Here is a 22,764-nt window from a genome sequence, read left to right as displayed (position 1 = left end):
GTCTGCTATGTTTTGAGGGATAGGTGTGGGGGTACCGTGTTTAAGTGTGTCACGTTGTCTGATGAGGCTTTGGATTTCTGGTGTGAAGTTGGGGTTGTGTGATTTTCTGTTGCCTCTAGGGATGTATCTCTTGTCTGCATTTTGTATGATTGTATTGAAAATGTGCACAGCATTGTTTATGTTTGTGATTGGTGTACCGTTAAGGGGGTACGCGACACCTGGGGGGGTGAATTTGGTCAAGAGATGGCATTTTTCAAAACTGTGTTCAAAATGTTCGTATACCACTTAGAAATAAATCCCGACATAAAAAAATCCAATATACATCAGATTTAGATGAAACTTACAGGGAATATTACTTTTAGTAACTGCTAGGGCCGATCGTTCGAATATTTTGAATAGGATGAAAGAGTTTGGAGTAATAATGGAAACGAGCAAAAAAATTGTATTTTTCACGATTTTTGCCAGACATTAAAATTGAAATGCCTGTATGCAAAAGTATAAAGGAAATTGTTCAATTACTCAATGACCGGCCCTAGGTGTGCCTACTGACTAATCATAGCCAAAATATAAAACAAATTGGTCCACGTATTATGGTGCTGTGCACTTTTAAATGTCGCTACTGGTATACGTACATGTGTACATGTGTACATACATCATTCTGCTTCACCTAAAATGTAGGCAATATGGATACCTATTTACCTGAGAAGTTTCAGCTCTTTACTCTAAATATTTTAGAAAATGACCTCCAGGTGTCGCGTACCCCCTTAAGTGTTTCAAAATGATGTTCTGTCTCTTCAGTAAAAGCTTCCCAGTTAGCTCTCTTGTAATTGGTGTAAGTGTGTCTGTGGCCAACTGGGGTGCATCTTGTTTTGGTGGTGATGATTGGAAGGTGGTCAGAGCCAAGAGTTCCGACCACTCTCCATGATGTTGTTGGGGTTAGGCAGGGGGAGCAAAAGGTGATATCAGGAGAGGAGGGAGTGTAGAGGGCTTGGTGTGGGATATGTGTATGATTATGTGTGTTGTTCATAATAGTCAATGAGTCAAACTGAGTCTGTATATCAAGCCCTCTGTCTGTGTCAGGGTTGTCGACATACCAGGCAGACGACTTGGCGTTGAAGTCTCCACCCATGATCAGGTTGGGGATTGAGGCTAGTTGGCTAAAATGAGGCCTGAAGGTGTCTGGAACTGTGGGGGATGATTGGGGGGGAATGTACATGTTAACTATTGTCAGTGTTGATTTGTTGCCTGTGCGGATTCGAATGGATTGGATTTCTGTTGTGTTATCTTTGGTAGGGAGGAGAATTTTGGTTGTGGCACTTGTGTCCACAAAACAGATGGAGTGGTGGATGAGGGTGATGAGTCCATCGCCATAGCCGTCAGTCCGGTCTTGTCTGATGGTGGTGTAATTATGAAATGATGGTGTTTTGTGTGAGTGTCTTAGTTTTGTTTCTTGTAAAATCGCAATGTGTATGTTGTGTTGTTTAAGAAAGTGTTCAAGTTCATGTTTTTTCGTGTTAATACAATCAATGTTGTGTTGTAATATGTTGATGTTGTGTTTTGTATGTGTTGTATGTTGCCATTTGGGGTTGAGGTTGGGGTGGTAGTGGGGAAGGTGTAGGATCTGGGTCAGAGGGGGGGAAAGGAGAGATCGGGGACAAAGGAAGGGGAGTACTAATTGGGGGTAAGGGCAGAGGGAAATTGGGAGTGGGTGAGGGTGCTGGCTGTGGTTGGGGAGGTGGGAGTGGGGTTACTGGAGGGCAGGTAGAACATGTCCAAGTGTTTGTGTATTGGTTTGTGTCAGCAAGTGTTGTACAAGTGAGGTGGGCCCAGTTTTTGCACATATTGCACTGAACTGAGCCCTTTGTCTGTCTGCTCGAAGTAATGGGTTTAGAGCATGTTGGGCATGTGTATTTTGTGGTGGGCCCAGGATTGCTCTCTACATCTCCAGCTAAAAGTAGAAGAAGAGGGGTGATCGCCAGAAAATCACCCCTCGTGCAGAAAAAACGTAATATTACATGTTGGGAAAAGGATTGTGGTACTCCCCAAGGTAGGCATAGCTCCTCTTGGGGATCGGTGCCACCTGCTTAGAGCCGGTGGCCAGGGGTGGTTGCTACCGTTTGGCCCCCAACTCTTGGGGTTGGGGGGTGGTCCCACGACGTAGACGCTGCAGCTCCAGGACCTGTTTGGTCTGTTGTCATTTATGCTTTGGAATCTGGTGATGATACCACTTTACCAGATTTACCTGTTCCCCCATCCCAATTTTCTCTACAGGACAATGTTCTTATTTGTAATGTGGAAGTGTGTGAGCAGGATGTAGCACAGTTAGTGATCTCTGAGTCTCTAGTCCCTGTTGTTCTGTCTCTTGTTCATGATGCCTCTTAGCCTGGTCATCCAGGTCATGACAAAACTCTGGCTATGGCTCGCAAGAAATATTATTGGCCTAGAATGTGACTGGACATTACCACTCATGTAGCCCAGTGTAGCTCTTGTGCCCAGAACACTGTTCCTATCCTAGAGTACCCTACTCCTTCTCATCCTTTTCAGACTATGGCTATAGACCTTTTAAGCCATGTCCACACTTGTTGCATTTCCATGTATCGTATCATCTTTGCGTACCACCTAGTGATACGATATGGTGCAACAAGGTATTGTACCCACTTGTTGCGTATCCGCCTGCTGTATACAGATATGCAACAAGTGGGTACACCCTGTTGCACCGTATCGTATCACTAGGTAGTATGCAAAGATGATAAGATACATGGAAATGCAACAAATGTGGACGCGGCTTTACAATTGCAGTACTACTTCTCATTAACCTTTTCACTACAGGGCACATCGCATGTCTGGCAGCATTAGCTGCCCGACGTGCGATGTTGCGTCATAATAATCGCATTATAAAAAATAAAGTCAGTGCTCAATCGTTCGTTCTCTTTCACCCGTGTATTTTGATAACCATAGAAAATTGATGAAGCCAGTTTAGAGAGAATGGAAATTACATAGGTACGACTACAATAAATATAATCAAGATGCCGACGTTGGCATCATCGAGTACCCACTTGCTCCTCATGCCGCCTACGTAGGCATCACCGTATGGAAGTGGTTAACGGACTAAAAGGGGGGTAATGGTGTCCGTTGATGTGAATAATCTGTTGATTTGGAGTGGTTTTTGGGTGGCATAGTGATTGCACGCACTAAACAACAGCACCAAAAACAACGAAAACACCGCAAACACAGCTAATTAATGTCCGTTAATGAGAGGTCAATCTGTACCTTGTACTCAAGGTTCATATGTACGTGTGTGTGTGTGGACTACCTTAGTCGCTTTGTAATATTGGATCCCTAACGTAGCAAGTCTACTCCAGTAGTTACCCATGCTTTAGTTTATGTATTTTGTCCATACACTGCTCCTTCAGTGTTCCTTAGTGACAATGGGACTGAATTTAGGAATGAGGTTTTAGTGAACATTTGTGAAAGTTATGGCATCACTCAAACCTTTGTGACTGCTTATCATCCTACATCTAATGGTCTAGTAGAGTAGATGAATAGGAAGATTTTGGACATTCTCAGGCATGTTGCTAGTACATACATACATACATATACCAAGGCTTTTTCCCCCTTCCAAGGGAGGTAGCCAAAAAGGGAAAGGCATAAAAACACTCCCACCCATTTCATCCCTAAATACACTCCACACCCCTCCCACCCTTCCTCTCATCTGAGCACCTCCTGGGAGGATTGGCTTCTGCATGTCAGTGCTTACATTAATAGCACAATGTTTCCACAGGTAAGATGCCTCATTACATCATATATGGAGTTGAATAAAAGCTCCCATAATATGTGTTAGTCCTCCTCATCCTCTCTACAATTTTGATAATTATTGTTGACTCCAATGTCACATAGGATATTTCTGTGCGAGAAAAACTTGATGATGACAAAGTCCAAAATGTTGAAACACTACTATAATAGCAAGGCAATGCCTATTAACATAAGTATTGGTGATCATGTTTAAAAAAAACATGCCTGACTGCCAATCTAAACTAATTTATAGATTTACAGGTTCATTTTTGGTGACTGAAAAGTTGCATCCCAGTAAGTTAAGGGACTGAGTGAAGAATTGCATGTGGACAGGCTAGGTAACAAGAGTGCCTATCTCTGCATTCGCCTGGCCTCCCCCAAGGCCCATTATACAAACTATGCCCTATAATCTCCATTGAAGGGGTCCAGTGTTTTAATATCTGTATATGTGCATTGCTTATGTTGTTATCCATGATTGTCTTGATATGTATAATGTGTAAATTTTGTTTAGCTGTCATGTCCCAGATGTCCAGCTATTGTTATCTTTTATCTTTACTGGTGCCAGTACTTGTATATATTTATATATATATATATATATATATATTCATGTATTGTTTTATGTATGTATATATTCCTTATGTAAATGGCAAGTATATATGTATGCTCTCTTGTATAATGTATGTTCATGTAAAAAATTTCTCCAGTTTTGTGTATATATATTATATATATATATATATATATAAATGTGGTGTGTTGGGTCTGTTGTTTATGTTTTGAGTTTTGTCATGTCTCATTCATTTTTCTCATTTGTTCGGTGGGGTCACTGAGTGATGGTGGCCGAGTGATGTGATGGTGTGGTACGTTGTAGCATTGTACAGTTGTCTTGTGTATTATACATATTGCTCAATTGGGAGTTGTATATTTTCCCCATTGTATATTAATTAGTATAGTTTTGTTGGACATTAATTTCATAATTGATTGTATTGTCTATTATTATAAAGAATGTAACTTTGAGTATGTTGGGAGAACCAAGGGCTCATCCCAATGATGAGAGTTTTTCCCACCAACTGAGGGCTTGGTGGTGTCAGTCTTGCTTGTAGCCTGCAAGGTGTGAACACTCCTTTGTTTCTCGTGTGAATTTATCAAATTGTGAATTAATACATACTAACCACTTCCATACGGTGACGCCTACGTAGGCGGCATGAGGAGCAAGTGGGTACGCGATGATGCCGACGTCGGCATCTTGATTATATTTATTGTAGTTGTACCTACGTAACCTCCATTCTCTCTAAACTGCCTTCATCACATTTTCTATGGTTATCAAAATTCATGGGTGAAAGAGAACGAACGATTGAGCACTGACTTTATTTTTTATAATGCAATTATTATGACGCAACATCACACGTTGGGCAGCTAATGCTGCCAGACGTGCGATGTGCCCCGGAGTGAAGAGGTTAATATCAAAGTAGGTGCTTTTGTCACCGTACAACATGTTGCACCATACATAAAGCAGCTGATGCTGTGTACAAGAATTTGACTTACTTTATATTGAAGTGGTTAAAAGACCCAAACCTTAGGGTTCTGGTTGGAAAACTCCTCCCAGATTCTCTTATGCCTTTGTTTATTTTTTAGGAATGTCCCCTTTGTGGCTACAGAAAGTAAGATGCCTAGTCCTATCCCCACGCCATTTTTGTCACCTTTTATGACTCAAATGGAAACACTTGGTGGCAGTATTCTTTCTCCCCTACCACAGTGTTCGGCAAAAAAAGGAAATGAATATTCAGTGAAGTGGTACAGGACAGTATTAAGAGTTGGGGGACAGCATAATGGAGGGACAGTTGCAGTATGATAAAATATCATTATTTCTCTCTGAATAGAGATTTCCTCAGTCACAGACAAAATGATATGTGGCCCTGGTCTGTAGTGGTGCTCCATATAGATCCTAGAATATCAGCTGCATGCTACTGAGCAGCTTTTAACCCCACAATAACATACAGCCAATACCTTAGATGGGGTATCTCCTTTGTAAGTGGGAAAAAGCCCTTGGTATATGTATGTGTATACGAGTTTTAGAAAGTGGAAAATCTGGAACCCCACAGTGACTGGCAGGAGTCCTTGGGGTTGCCGTATAGATCTGTCTAAGGAGAAAAAAAAAAAAAATAGTTTATGTTGTATGAGTGTGGGATGGTTTCTATATCACTAGCCAAAAGTGGTAGGGAGAGGGGAGCAGTCACCAGTTGCCAACCATCTATGTATTCACCTAGTTGCACCTAGTTGTATCTTACAGGTAGGGGAGCTACACTTGTGGTGTCCTGTCTTTGTATGTTGCAGTATCTAGTTTGCTCTTAGATTTATATATGGTGTTTGCACATACTATTGCTTTGTCCAATTTGTTCCAGACATCCACCCCTCTGTGGGGAAAGCTGTTCTTTTTCAAGTCCCTTCTATAACTGTCCTTTTTGAGTTTCCTTTCATGCCCTCTTGTATTTCTCTTATCCCAATTTAGTAAGTGTTCTCTATCATGCCTCTCATGGTTCTATAGATGGTCAATAGGTCACCTCTTTCTCTTTGTTTCAGAGTCAGTAATTTGTTTCAGAGTCATGTCTTTTGTGATAATTATTCCCAGGACTTTTTCAGAACTTACTTTCTTTACTTCCTTTGTACCAATTTTATATTGCTCTGTTATTCTTTTTTTTTTTTTTTTTTCAAATTCCATTATGCTATATTCTTTTATGTTGAAGTCCACCTCCCACTTCTGACTCCATTCCCAAATCTGTTCAGATCTCTCTGTAGCGACTCACAGTCTGTTTCAGTACTTTCCTCATCAGTTTTGTGACATCTGCAAAGAAGTTCATGTAACATTCTACACTTTCATGTCATTCACATAAATATCAAACATTATTGGAGCCAATACTGATCCCTGTGGGACACCACTAATCACTTCATCCCAAGTAGAACTCTTTATCACTGAGAACTACTCTAATTTTTCTTTCATGCACAAAATATGCCATCCATTTCAATAGTTTTCCTAGTACTCCTATGGTTTCCAGTTTTCTTAATAATTTTTTGTGTGGTACTTAATCGAAAACTTTTTGTAAATCTAGGAAACCACAATCAGCCCATCCATCCTTATCTTGTATATTATATCTATTAGTCTTGAATAGAAATGGATCATATTTGTTGCACATGACCTCCCTATCTAAATCTGAATTGTCTCAGGTTTAGTATATTGTGTTCCAGATGTTTTGTCCATCTATTTTTGATAACCTTTTCACAAATTTTGGCTACAGTACTTAAAATGGAGACCGATCTGTAATTTATTGGATCTTCCTGGTTTCCCCCTTTATATATTGGTAAGGTATCAGCATTTCCCCAGTCTTCTGGTATTTTCTCTTTGCTAAGAGAGTAGCTTTACCTTATATACTTTGTCTATTAGTTCATCTTTACATTCTTTTAGTATCCAGTTTGCAATTCCATCCAGGCCATGCAATTTCCTGACATCAAGGTTCATTATTTGGTTCATTATTTCTTTTCTTGTTAGAATTATTTCTCAGGGGGGGGGGGTTCTTACTTCACTGCTTTCATCCCAATGCTGTATATTTTCTCTATTGAACACAGATTTGAAGTGTTTGTTCATTTCAGACATTTCTATATCTTCTGTGTATTCCATATTCCCTTGGTGTAATTTTACTATTTCCTGTTTGTTTTTTAATTTACTGTTCACATATAGAATAATTTTGGTTGGTCCTTACATTATTCTATTATGTCTTTGTCATAGTTTCTTTCTCCCTGCATACTTTTACATATTCATTACTTAGATTGATATATATTTGCCACTTTCCTTTTTTTTTTTTTATCTTTTCTTTATCTTTTCTAAGCTTTATCTCTTCTATCTTTCACCTGACTGAACCTTTTGTTAAAGCAGCACTTAATATACACCTTTTCCTGTTTTTGTCTTGGTACATATTTATCCACTCCTTCATTGTAGATTTCCTTCAAAATCGTTCATTTCTCTTCCACTTGTATCTCCTTATTGTAGAATTTTTTCCAGTTCACATTTTGAAAGAAATTTTTAAGTTTTCCAAAGTCTGTTTTGATATACATCTGTCTTCCTTTTCTGTATTTCTCATTTCTTTCCATATATATTTCCTCCTTTAGTTCAAACTCAAGTAATATGTGGTCACTCTTCCCAATTGGTGTCTTGTATTCAATTTTATCCACAATTTCAGGTTCTGATGTAAATATTAAATCTAGTCTCAATGGTTCTTCATTATTTCTATATCTGGTATTTTCTTTTACCCATTGTGTCATTGTATATTCTATAGTCATGTCAAGTAATATATTTCCCCAAAGGTCCCCTCCACCTTTCACTGTCATCTCTTCGCAACAGATTTCTTTGCAGTCAAAATCTCTCATAAGTACTATGTTTCCTCCATCTTTCAGCATATCATTTAATGAATGCCTTGTTTCTTCAAACATTTTAGAATAATCGCTCTCTTTCCAAGAACCTGTTTTTGGGGGCACATAAGTCCCCACAAACTTTCTACTTTTCATGTCACTATTTTCAACTTTTATCATGATCATTTCCACACTGTTTTCTCCATCCGAAACCCTTATCACATTTAAGATTTTCTTAGTCAAAAACATGACTCCACCATGTTTTTCCTCCCTATTTTTCATCCAGTGATTACGTAATCCTTGTCCGACGCTATTTGGTGGTAGTGGACCCCTTAATTTCGTCTCCACAATTCCCATTATATCTGGTTTTTCTTCTGATGGATAATCATTTAGTTAATTTAATCCTGAGATCAAACCATCAGTTAGTACAAGTCACTATTATTATTATTTTTTTTTATTTATTTTTTTTTTTTTTTCCCTTCTCTCTCTCGCATTAAATATAGTTAAAGCTGATAGATATCTTGGGCCCAGTTCGGAGAACAAGTGTTAGCCCCTCATGGCTGTACCTCCTGGTTTTGTAAATGGGCAGCTTTGCTGCCTATCTTTCAGGACCACCACATATAGGTACCTGTCATTGGATGTGGGAGAGGGGGAAAGTGCTCTAATGTGGCCCCAATTTATAAAGGAGGAAATAGAAGGGGAACCCTTGAATTACAGATGAATGGCCATGATTTGCATGATAGCTAAAATGTGCAGGAAAATTGTGAAATATTGATGAACAAGATATTTAGGTGAGGTGAAGATTTTAGCAAAAAAGCAAATCATAAAAGAATTTTGTATGAATAGTCCATAGTGTCACTAAAATCACTTAGTCTCTAAGTATTGATTACTTGAAACTTAAACTGACAATACATCATACATATAAGTTAAAATAAACAAGAGTTTGATAGGATTTAATTTATGGAAGGTAGTTTAGGCTTAGTAGTTGCATAATTTGCACTAAGTAAGCTGTGCCTTTAAATTTTTCAGAAACCGTGTGGTTCGACCTGGAATCTTTTGTAGGATGCCAGTGAGACAGAGACCAAGGATGTATTTATCTGCTCCTGTTCATGAGAGAGGGGAGAACTGTACTACAGGAAATGAAGGTGTAGGAGAACTTCCCAACCAGGAAGGAAATACAACAGTGCCAGTGGCAAGGCCTGGCGAAGCTTCTGCTCTTCCTCCGCTGCCTTCTGCCCTGCCAGTTCCTGCACCTGTACAAGGGGATACAGATGAACAGGGGAGGGAGATTGTCAGATTGGCTTCCATAGGTCAAACTGCTCAACCACCATCATCGGTAATATGTTTAATATTTTTCTTGTACTTGGTTTTGTACACACACACACACACACACACACACTTCAACGAATGGACGGCTTAGAAGACGTTCTGAAGAAAAGTGAAGTCTGTGGATCCCAACGCAAAGAGAAGTGCCTAGTGTTTTTGCAGGGTGGGGGGGAAATTGCTCGTGGAGTAGTGGGAACGTAGGGAAAGAGAAAAAGGGGAGGGATTACTGAGGGAAATGGAAGGAAATGAGGAGGGAGTAGACTTTGACCAGCCAGACAAGCGGAAGGTAAACAAAAGACTTAGCGAGGATCAAATGTCTAATAAAAATGTAAAGATTAGAAGTATAGAGAGGAGCAATACAGAAGAAAGTGACGAGAATATGTTCCAGGGATTTAAAGAGGGTGGGGGGGACACAACCCCCCCCCCCCCCCCGACTGATAAGACTAGAGGAGAGAGTTGATAAGGTGATCGAGGACTTGGAGCGTAAGTTAGGTAACGTAGACTCCATTTTTCAAAGAATTGAAAGGTTGGAACAACTAGAGAAGGCTAACAGAAACTTAACTGAAGAAATAGAGGACCTAAAAAGACAGTTAGGAAATGTAAAGGAGGAGAATGAGAAATTGAAGAAGAATAGTAATGAAAACAGAGAGAAACTAGCTACAGAAGCTAAAAATTGGAGAATAACTCAAGAAGGGAATAAGGTTTCATTCACTGACATAGTCAAACAGCAATTGAAAGAACATAATGAAGACTCAGTTATTAAAGTGATGAGACAGAAGGAGAATATAGTAAGAGAATTAGCTGACAAAAAGAAATGTATAATTATATTAGGAATGGAAGAGAAACATAACCCAGATAGAACTGCAAGAATCAAGGAGGAAAATGAAAGAGTAAGCAGTTTATTAAAATTAGTCCAGGAAGATGAACCAGAAATTATAAAGGAAATTGAGGAAAAATTCAGACTCGGAAAATATAGTACAGATAAGACCAGACCAATTAAGATTAAATTCAGGTCACAAACAACAGCAGAGAAAATTCTATCCAAGACAGGGAAACTAGCAACAAATGATCAATATAAAAAGGTATGGATAAAAAGAGAAATGAATAAGGAGGAAAGAGAGGCAGAAAAGCAGAAAAGAATTGAAGCTAAGGCAAAAAACGAGGAAAGAACGGAGTCAGAGAAAGAGAGATTCTATTGGAGAGTAGTGAACATGAAAATAAAGCAGTTCGACATACTAAAGAAAAACATAAGGGAAACAGAGAATACAATGGAAGTGGCAGAAAACTAAGAGTGTCTTACACAAATATAGATGGATTGATAACAGGATTGAATGAACTGAATGATTATTTGAAAGAAAAAGAACCGGACATAATGGGAATTGTAGAAACAAAATTAAAAGGCCCACTACCACCCAACAGTGTAGGACATGATACATACAATTATTGGATTAGAAACAGAGAGAAAAAACAAGGGGGTGGAGTTATGTTCCTGACTAAGAAGGATATAAACGTGAAAGGTGTCATATATGGAAAGAATGCAGTAGAGATGATTATGATAGAAGTGGAAGACCGGGATAAGAAGAGCAGAAAATTTGTGATCAATTATGTGCCTCCGAAAACAGCCTCATGGGAGGAGAGTGAACATAAAAGTATGTTAGAGGACACAAAGATAGCATTAACTAAAATAATGGAAGACGGAGGAAGAATAGTTATGATGGGCGACTTTAATTGCAAAGAAATCTGCTGGGAAGAAATGACAGTAAAGAGTGGTGATGACTCATGGGGAAATGCTCTACTTGAGATGATTACTGACCATTCAATGACACAATGGATACAAGAGAACACTAGGTATAGAAATGAAGAAGAACCATCGAGGCTAGACTTAATAATTACATCTGAACCTAGAATAGTGGACAAGATTGAATATAAAACACCAATAGGTAAAAGTGACCACATATTGATTGAACTGGAACTTAATGAAGAAAAATATATGAAAAGAAATGAACAATATAGAAAAGGAAGAATGATGTATGAAAAAACAAACTTTGATAAAATAAGAGAATTCTTCCAACAAGAAAACTGGGAAGAAATATACAAAGAAGAAACAACAGTGGAAGAGAAATGGAATATTTTGACAAAAATTTACAAAAAAGGAGTGGAAAAGTATGTCCCAAGACAAAAACAAGAAAAAGAATATGTAAAATGCTGGTACAACAAAAGTTGTAGGGAGTTAAAGGACAAAAGAGACAAAGCCTGGAACAGATGGAAAAAAGACAGAAGACCTGAAAAATGGAAAATATATACTGGTTATAGAAATGAATATGTACAAAAGTGCAGAGAGGAAAAAAGAAAATATGAAAAAGATGTTATAGAAAAGTGTAAAGATCAACCAAAACTATTCTACAGATTTGTAAACAATAAACTGAAAAACAAACAAGACTTAGAGAAATTAAGACAAGGAGGAGTTGAATACACTGAGGAAATGGAAATGGCAGAAATTATGAACAAACATTTTAAATCAGTGTTTACAAGGGAAAATATACAACCTGAAGAGATTGAGTGGAAGGAAAAAGTCCCCCCTATGGAAGAAATAGAAGTAACAAAGAATGAAATATTGACACACTTGGGTAATTTTGATGTCAGAAAATCGCATGGGCCAGATGAAATAGCAAACTGGATTCTGAAAGAATGCAGGAATGAACTGGCAGACAAAATACATAGCATAATAAGCAGTTCCTTAAAAGAAGGAAAAGTTCCAGAAGATTGGAAAAAAGCAAATATAGTACCTATATATAAAGGAGGAAATAAAGAAGAACCTACCAACTATAGACCAGTCTCTCTAACAAGTACAATAGCAAAAATATGTGAAAGAATTATCAAAAGTAGATGGGTAAAATACTTGGAAAAAAACAACGTACTAAATCCAAGGCAATTTGGATTCAGACAAGGACGATCATGCGTCACCAATTTAATATGTTTCTATTCAAGGCTAATAGATATAATACAAGAAAGAGATGGATGGGCTGATTGTGCATTTCTAGACCTAAAAAAAGCTTTTGACAAAGTACCACATAAGAAGTTGCTTAAGAAATTAGAATATGAAGGAGGAATACAAGGTAAATTGCTAAATTGGATGGAAGACTTTTTGCAAGAAAGAAAAATGAGAGTAGTGATAAGAGATCAGCACTCAAAATGGAATGAAGTAATAAGCGGTGTCCCGCAGGGAACAGTTCTGGCCCCAATAATGTTTGCTATATATATTAATGATATGGATGAAGGAATTGAAAGCTATATGAGCTTCTTTGCAGATGATGCAAAATTACTGAAAAGAGTGAAAACTGAAGAAGATTGTGAATCACTACAGAGAGATCTAAATAAAGTACAAGAATGGAGTAGGAAGTGGGAGATGGAGTTCAATACAAAAAAGTGTAGTATAATGGAATTTGGAAAAAGCAAAAACAGAATAACAGGATCATATAATTTGGGAAAAGAAGGAATAAAAAAAGTAGAAAATGAGAAGGACCTGGGAGTCATTGTTATGAATAATATGTCACCTGAGAAACATATAAATAAGATTTTTGGAGAAACTTATAATTTAATAAGAACAATCAAAGTGGCATTTACATACCTGGATGAAGAAATGGTGAGGAAAATCCTAATCACCCTGATAAGACCAAGATTGGAATATGCAGCAACGATATGGTCACCAAGTACAAAAAAATGTATAAAAAAACTTGAAAGAATACAAAGAGCAATTACAAAACTGGCACCAACACTCTCAAAACTATCATATGAAGAGAGACTACAAAAACTTAAACTACAGACACTAGAGCAAAGAAGAGAGAGAGGAGATTTGATAGCTATTTACAGAATCATGAAAGGCATAGAAATTACTGATAGAGAGAATCTGATAAAATGGGATGACAGAAATACAAGAGGACACGGAAAGAAAATAAAAAAAGACAGCTATAGAAGAGATTTTAAAAAGAACAGCTTTCCTCACAGAGCAATAGACAGTTGGAACAAGTTAGATGAGAAAGTGGTGTGTGCAAAAACAATACATGAATTTAAAAATAGTTTAGATAAAATGAGATATGAAGACGGGACCCCACGAGCATAGCTCCCCTTCCCGTAAAATACAACTAGGTAAATACAACTAGGTAAATACAGACACACACACACACACACACACACACACACAGCAAACACTTCAAGTCTGTTTTCACTAGAGAAAATGTACAACATCGGGATGAAGGGAAAGAAGTGAAATTTTCCCATGAGGGAAATAATATTAATACAGAAAGATATAATGGACCAAATAATTAACCTTGATGTCAGGAAATTGCATGGCCCAGATGGTATAGCAAACTGAATATTAAAAGAATGTAAAGAACTAATAGACAAAATATATAACATAATAAGTTGCTCACTCAAAAAAGGAAAAATAACAGAAGACTGGAAAAATGCTGATATCATACCATTTTATAAAGAAGGAAATAAGGAAGACCCAACAATTTACAGACCGGTTTCCCTTAATTATAAAAAGTAGATGGATAAAACATCTGGAGAATAGTATACTAAATCTGAAACAATTCGGATTCAGACATGGGAGATCATGTACCACAAATTTTATCTGTTTTTACCCAAGACTACTAGATATAATGCAGGAAAGGGACAGATGGGCTGATTGTGCTTTTCAAGATCTACAATTTTTTTTTTTATAAAGTCCCACACAAAAAACTATTTAGAAAACTGGAAACCAAAGGAGGGATACAAGGTAAACTACTGAAATGGATGGAGGACTTTTTGCATGGAAGAAAAATGGGGGTAGTGCTCAGAGATAGGAGTTCTACTTGGAAAGAGGTGATTAGTAGAGTTCCACAAAGGTCAGTATTGGCACCAATAATGTTTGCTGTTTATGTGAATGACATGGATGAGGGTGTGGAATGTTACATGAGCTTTTTTGCAGATGATGCAAAACTGGTAAAGAAAGTGAGTACTAAAACGGATTGTGACTTACTGCAGAGAGATCTGAATAGGGTTTGGGAATGGAGTCAGAAGTGGGAAGTGGACTTAAACATTAAGAAATGTAGCATAATGAAATTTGGAAAAGGTAAAAAGAGGATATCAGGACGATATAAAATTGGTGAAGAAGAAGTAAAGAGGTATCTGAAGAAGACCTGGGAGTGATCATCACATAAGATATGTCCCCTGACAAACATATAAACAAAATTATCAGCAAAACCTGTAACTTGCTAAGATCAATAAAAGTGGCTTTTACCTACTTGGATGAAGAAATGGTAAAGAAAATACTATTCACATGGAGTATGCAGCGACACTATGATTACCCAGTACAAAAAAGAATATAAAGAAGATTAAGAAAATTCAGAGAGCAGCTATGAAGATGGCCCCAGAACTATCAAAACTCTCATACAAAGATTGTTAAAATTGGAGTTGCTGACCCTGGAACAAAAGAGAAAGAGGTGACTTGTTGACCATCTGTAGAATTATGAAAGGCATGGAAGTCCTTGATAGAGAAGACTAACTAAATTGGGATAAGAGAAACACAAGAGGACATGGAAAGAAGCCCAAAAAGATGATTATAGAAGAGACTTGAAAAAGAACTGTGTGTGCAAAATCAATACAAGAATTTAAAAGCAAACTAGATATGGAGAGATACCAAGCAAATATAAACTATAGAAATGAGTGTAAAAGTGTGAAGAGAGGAATAAAGGAACTATGGAAAAGACATAATAGAAAAAATGCAAAGAGCAACCCAAACTATTCTATAGATATGTGAATGGTAAACTTAAAAATAAACAGGAAATGGTGAAACTACGCCACAGAAATACAGAATACACAGATCTAGAAATGACCGAAGTCATGAATAATCACTTCAAGTCTGTTTTCACTAAAGAGTAGGTACAGTATTGGGACGAAGGATGCGAAGTGCGATCTCCCCCCATGAGAGAAATAACAACGCAAAAAGAAATAATGGAGCAATTAACAAACATTGATGTTAGGATATTGCACAGCCCAGACAGAATTGCAAAATGGATACTAAAAGAATGCAAAGAAGAACTAATGGACAAAATATATAACAAGTTGGTCACTTAAAGAAGGAAAAATAACAAAAGGCTGGGGAAATGCCAACATTGTACCAATTTATAAAGGAGGAAACAAGCAAAAACCAACAAATTACAGACTGGTCTCACCAACAAGCACTGTAGCCAAAATTTGTGAGAAAATTATTAAGAATAAATGGGTAAAACACTTGGAAGAAAATGATAAACCCAAAACAATTTGGTTTCAGACAGGGAAGATCATATATCACAAATTTGATCTGTTTTTACTCCAGACTAATAGGTATAATACATGAAAGAGATGAATGGGCTGATTGTGCTTTCTTGGACTTATAAAAAGCCTTCAACAAGGTCACACACACACACACACACACACTTTCAACGAACGGACGGCTTGACGAACGCTCTGAAGAAAAGTGCAGATTGAGGATACCAACGCAAAGAGAAGTGCCTTTTTGTATTTGCAGGGGGGGGGAATTGCTCGTGAGGTAGTGGGAAAGTAAGGAAAGAGGAGAGGGGGAGGGATTACTGGGGAAATGGAAGATAATGAGGATGTGGAGGACTTGGCCCAGGCAGACGGGCGGAAGATCAACATGAAACGACCACCGGATGACGAAATGGCAAATAAAAATGTAAAGATTAGAAGTATAGAGAGGAGAAATACAGTAGAAAGTGACGAGAATATGTTCCAGGGATTTAAAGAGGGTGGGGGGGACACAACCCCCCCCAGACTGATAAGACTAGAGGAGAGAGTTGATAAGGTGATCGAGGACTTGGAACGTAAGTTAGGTAATGTAGGCTCCATTCTACAAAGAATTGAAAGATTGGAACAACTAGAGAAGACTAACAGAAACTTAACTGAAGAAGTAGAGGACCTAAAAAGACAGTTAGGAAATGTAAAGGAGGAGAATGAGAAATTGAAGAAGAATAGTAATGAAAACAGTGAGAAAATAGCTACAGAAGCTAAAAATTGGAGAATAACTCAAGAAGGGAATAAGGTTTCATTCACTGACATAGTCAAACAGCAATTGAAAGAACATAATGAAGACTCAGTTATTAAAGTGATGAGACAGAAGGAGAATATAGTAAGAGAATTAGCTGACAAAAAGAAATGTATAATTATATTAGGAATGGAAGAGAAACATAACCCAGATAGAACCGCAAGAATCAAGGAGGAAAATGAAAGGGTAAGCAGTTTATTAAAATTAGTCCAGGAAGATGAACCAGAAATTATAAAGGAAATTGAGGAAAAATTCAGACTCGGAAAATATAGTACAGATAAGACCAGACCAATTAAGATTAAATTCAGGTCACAAACAACGGCAGAGAAAATTCTATCCAAGACAGGGAAACTAGCAACAAATGATCAATATAAAAAGGTATGGATAAAAAGAGAAATGAATAAGGAGGAAAGAGAGGCAGAAAAGCAGAAAAGAATTGAAGCTAAGGCAAAAAACGAGGAAAGAACGGAGTCAGAGAAAGAGAGATTCTATTGGAGAGTAGTGAACATGAAAATAAAGCAGTTCGACATACTAAAGAAAAACATAAGGGAAACAGAGAACACAATGGAAGTGGCAGAAAACTAAGAGTGTCTTACACAAATATAGATGGATTGATAACAGGATTGAATGAACTGAATGATTATTTGAAAGAAAAAGAACCGGACATAATGGGAATTGTAGAAACAAAATTAAAAGGCCCACTACCACCCAACAGTGTAGGACATGATACATACAATTATTGGATTAGAAACAGAGAGAAAAAACAAGGGGGTGGAGTTATGTTCCTGACAAAAAAGGATATAAACGTGAAAGGTGTCATATATGGAAAGAATACAGTAGAGATGATTATGATAGAAGTGGAAGACCGAGATAAGAAGAGCAGAAAATTTGTGATCAACTATGTGCCTCCGAAAACAGCCTCATGGGAGGAGAATGAACATAAAAGTATGTTAGAGGACACAAAGATAGCATTAACTAAAATAATGGAAGACGGAGGAAGAATAGTTATGATGGGCGACTTTAATTGCAAAGAAATCTGCTGGGAAGAAATGACAGTAAAGAGTGGTGATGACTCATGGGGAAATGCTCTACTTGAGATGATTACTGACCATTCAATGACACAATGGATACAAGAGAACACTAGGTATAGAAATGAAGAAGAACCATCGAGGCTAGACTTAATAATTACATCTGAACCTAGAATAGTGGACAAGATTGAATATAAAACACCAATAGGTAAAAGTGACCACATATTGATTGAACTGGAACTTAATGAAGAAAAATATATGAAAAGAAATGAACAATATAGAAAAGGAAGAATGATGTATGAAAAAACAAACTTTGATAAAATAAGAGAATTCTTCCAACAAGAAAACTGGGAAGAAATATACAAAGAAGAAACATCAGTGGAAGAGAAATGGAATATTTTGACAAAAATTTACAAAGAAGGAGTGGAAAAGTATGTCCCAAGACAAAAACAAGAAAAAGAATATGTAAAATGCTGGTACAACAAAAGTTGTAGGGAGTTAAAAGACAAAAGAGACAAAGCCTGGACCGGATGGAAAAAAGACAGAAGACCTGAAAAATGGAAAATATATACTGGTTATAGAAATGAATATGTACAAAAGTGCAGAGAGGAAAAAAGAAAATATGAAAAAGATGTTATAGAAAAGTGTAAAGATCAACCAAAACTATTCTACAGATTTGTAAACAATAAACTGAAAAACAAACAAGACTTGGAGAAATTAAGACAAGGGGGAGTTGAATACACTGAGGAAATGGAAATGGCAGAAATTATGAACAAACATTTTAAATCAGTGTTTACAAGGGAAAATATACAACCTGAAGAGATTGAGTGGAAGGAAAAAGTTCCCCCTATGGAAGAAATAGAAGTAACGAAGAATGAAATATTGACACACTTGGGTAATTTTGATGTCAGAAAATCGCATGGGCCAGATGAAATAGCAAACTGGATTCTGAAAGAATGTAGGAATGAACTGGCAGACAAAATACATAGCATAATAAGCAGTTCCTTAAAAGAAGGAAAAGTTCCAGAAGATTGGAAAAAAGCAAATATAGTACCTATATATAAAGGAGGAAATAAAGAAGAACCTACCAACTATAGACCAGTCTCTCTAACAAGTACAATAGCAAAAATATGTGAAAGAATTATCAAAAGTAGATGGGTAAAATACTTGGAAAAAAACAACGTACTAAATCCAAGGCAATTTGGATTCAGACAAGGACGATCATGCGTCACCAATTTAATATGTTTCTATTCAAGGCTAATAGATATAATACAAGAAAGAGATGGATGGGCTGATTGTGCATTTCTAGACCTAAAAAAAGCTTTTGACAAAGTACCACATAAGAAGTTGCTTAAGAAATTAGAATATGAAGGAGGAATACAAGGTAAATTGCTAAATTGGATGGAAGACTTTTTGCAAGAAAGAAAAATGCGAGTAGTGATAAGAGATCAGCACTCAAAATGGAATGAAGTAATAAGCGGTGTCCCGCAGGGAACAGTTCTGGCCCCAATAATGTTTGCTATATATATTAATGATATGGATGAAGGAATTGAAAGCTATATGAGCTTCTTTGCAGATGATGCAAAATTACTGAAAAGAGTGAAAACTGAAGAAGATTGTGAATCACTACAGAGAGATCTAAATAAAGTACAAGAATGGAGTAGGAAGTGGGAGATGGAGTTCAATACAAAAAAGTGTAGTATAATGGAATTTGGAAAAAGCAAAAACAGAATAACAGGATCATATAATTTGGGAGAAGAAGGAATAAAAAGAGTAGAAAATGAGAGGGACCTGGGAGTCATTGTTATGAATAATATGTCACCTGAGAAACATATAAATAAGATTTTTGGAGAAACTTATAATTTAATAAGAACAATCAAAGTGGCATTTACATACCTGGATGAAGAAATGGTGAGGAAAATCCTAGTCACCCTGATAAGACCAAGATTGGAATATGCAGCAACGATATGGTCACCAAGTACAAAAAAATGTATAAAAAAACTTGAAAGAATACAAAGAGCAATTACTAAACTGGCACCAACACTCTCAAAACTATCATATGAAGAGAGACTACAAAAACTTAAACTACAGACACTAGAGCAAAGAAGAGAGAGAGGAGATTTGATAGCTATTTACAGAATCATGAAAGGCATAGAAATTACTGATAGAGAGAATCTGATAAAATGGGATGACAGAAATACAAGAGGACACGGAAAGAAAATAAAAAAAGACAACTATAGAAGAGATTTGAAAAAGAACAGCTTTCCTCACAGAGCAATAGACAGTTGGAACAAGTTAGATGAGAAAGTGGTGTGTGCAAAAACAATACATGAATTTAAAAATAGTTTAGATAAAATGAGATATGAAGACGGGACCTCACGAGCATAGCTCCCCTTCCCGTAAAATACAACTAGGTAAATACAACTAGGTAAACTAGGTAAATACACACACACACACACACACACACACACACACACACACACACACACACACACACACACAAAGGAAAACATAGGAGGGATACAAGGCAATCTTCTAAACTGGATGGAGGACTTCCTGAATGGTAGAAAGATGAAAGTAGTACTCAGAGAAAAATATTCAGGTTGAAAGGAGGTGATTAGTGGAGTTCCACAAGGATCAGTATTGGCTCCAATAATGTTTGCTATTTATGTGAATGACATGGATGATGTGGAATGTTACACGAGTTTCTTTGTAGATGCCAAATTGTTGAGGAAAGTAAAAACTGAAAAGGATTGTAAATCACTACAGAGAGACCTAAACAAGGTTTGGAAATGGAGTGAGAAATGGGAAATGGACTTCAACATGTAGCATGATGGAGTTCAGAAAAAGTAAAAATAGAATATCAGGACAATATAAAATTGGAATTAAGGAGGTAAAGAAAGTGGGATTTGAAAAAGACCTGGAAGTAATTATCTCAAAAGACTTAGCCCTTGATAGATAAACAAAATTATGAGAGAATCCTATAACTTGCTAAGATTAATAAAAGTGGCATTTACCTATTTGGACAAAGAAATTATTAAAAATATATTGGTTACACCAATCATGCTAAGACTGGAATATGCGGCGACATTATGGTCACCCAGTATCAGAAAGAATATAAAGAAGATTGAAAGAATCCAGAGAGCAACCACAAAAATGGCTCCAATACTTTCAAACTTGTCATATGAAGAGACTGGCTAAATTGGAGTTACCAACTTTGGAGCAAAGAAGAGAGAGGCAATCTACTGATCATCTATAGAATCATGAAGGGCACAGAAATACTCAATAGAGAGGACTTGTTAAATTGGGACAAGAGAAATACATGAGGACATGGAAAGAAAATCAAGCTAGTTATAGAAGAGATCTGAAGAAGAACAGTTTTCCACATTGTGGTGGACACTAGGAACAAACTGGACCAAAAAATAAGTGTGTGCAAAAACCATTCATGAATTTAACCCTTTAAGAACAAACTAGACACTGCTAGATTCAAAGGCAGGACACTGTAAGATACAACTAGGTGAATACATGCACACACACACACACACACACACACACACACACTACTTATTAAAGTGGGACAAAAGAGAAACAAGAGGACACAAAAAGAAACTAAAGAAAGACAGCTACAGAAGAGACCTGAAAAAAAAAATAGCTTCCCACATAGAGTGATTGATGTCTGGAACAAACTAAATGGAGAAACAGTGAATGCCAGAACTATACACAATTTTAAGAATAAACTGGATGTGGATAGGTACGAAAACGGGTCACTACGAGCATAGCTCTCGTCCCATAAAATGCAACTAGGCTTTTATGGATCTGGAAAAGGCTTATGACAAGGTAGACAGGAAGGCACTGTGGGAGGTACTGTAGATATATGGGATACGAGGAAAGCTGTTAAGAGCAGTCTAGTTTTTACGAAAGTAGAGCTTGCGTTAGGATTAGAAATGGAGAGAGTGAATGGTTTGAGGTAAAGGTGGGACTTCGTCAGGGATGTGTTATGTCGCCCTGGCTGTTCAATCTATACATGGATGGGGTGGTGTGAGAGGTGAATGCAAGGGTAGTGGGTCAGGGGTTGGAGATGATTAAAGAAAATGGAGAAAAGTGGAAAATAAGGCAGTTATTGTTTGCTGACGATACTGTGCTTGTAGCAGGATCAGAGGAGGGATTAAGGAAGTTAGTGACAGAGTGTGAGAAGGTGTGTGAAAGAAGGAAGCTGAAGATAAATGTGGGCAAAAGTAAGGTGATGAGATGTACAAGGGGAGAGAGTGACAGCAGGCTGGAAGTGAGCATTAAGGGAGAGCGACTGGAGGAAGTGGATAGTTTTAGATACTTGGGTGAGAATGTGGCAGGAAAGGGTGGGGTGGGGTTGGAGGTAGAATGTAGATTGAGAGAAGCAAGTAAATGCCTTGGTGGATTATAAAGTGTAATGAGAAATAGACATCTGGGAATGGATGCTAAGAGGAGGTTATATGAAGAAGTGATTGTGCCACCAGCACTGTACGGGGCAGAAACATGGAACATAAGAGAGGAAGAGAGAAGGAGTTTGAATGTGTTTGAGATGAAATGTCTGAGAAGTATGATAGGGGTCACTAGGCTAGATAGAGTGAGAAATGAGGAGGTGAGGAGGAGAACAGGGGTGGAAAGGGAACTGGGAAATAGTGTTGATGAAAGAGTATTGAGATGGTTTGGACACATGGAAAGAATGAGTCAAGAAAGATTAGTAAAAGAAGTGTGGAAGGCAGAGGTGGAAGAAGTGAATATGAGGGGGCATCCCAGGATGAGATAGATGGATGGGGTGAAAAGGGCATTACAAAAGAGAGGAATGTCTGTTGAGGAAGGACGGGAGAGGACAAGATAGGGGTGAATGGAGAAGGGTTGTGTATAGATGATGCTGTGATGCATGAGGGGGAGTGGGTGGGGGATGGGGGGTGAGGAAGTATGTATGAGAAAAAAATTGACGCAGCCAGAAGGGATTTCTCCCCATCTTCTCCTTTTCTGCATGAGGGGATAGAGAGGTGGGGTCACCAAATTTATGAAGCGGCCTTACTGTGGATGTGCTGTGTCTTGCGACGCTGCCTCTGACCCAGGGTAGTGGACAGGATACAGGAAAAAAAGAAAAAAAAATATACATCAACC

At 37.5% G+C, this 22,764-nt stretch overlaps 1 protein-coding gene across 4 annotated transcripts in view; it reads left to right on the top strand.

Annotated features, from left to right (window-relative positions):
- The window catches only part of LOC143041054 (uncharacterized), a 191,513-nt gene that overhangs the window by 82,080 nt on the left and 86,669 nt on the right, over positions 1-22,764 (top strand). For all 4 annotated transcript variants that reach the window (XM_076212685.1, XM_076212684.1, XM_076212686.1 and 1 more), the window contains exon 10: positions 9,220-9,526. In XM_076212685.1, coding sequence (XP_076068800.1) covers positions 9,220-9,526 — 307 coding nt within the window. The remainder of the gene's footprint in view (positions 1-9,219; positions 9,527-22,764) is intronic.

This window comes from Oratosquilla oratoria, chromosome 30, assembly GCF_046742065.1.
Source record: "Oratosquilla oratoria isolate Oo_2021 chromosome 30, ASM4674206v1, whole genome shotgun sequence".
Lineage (NCBI taxonomy): Eukaryota > Metazoa > Arthropoda > Malacostraca > Stomatopoda > Squillidae > Oratosquilla > Oratosquilla oratoria.
Note: the sequence above shows the minus strand (reverse complement) of the source record. Positions and strands in the feature narration are given on the sequence as shown.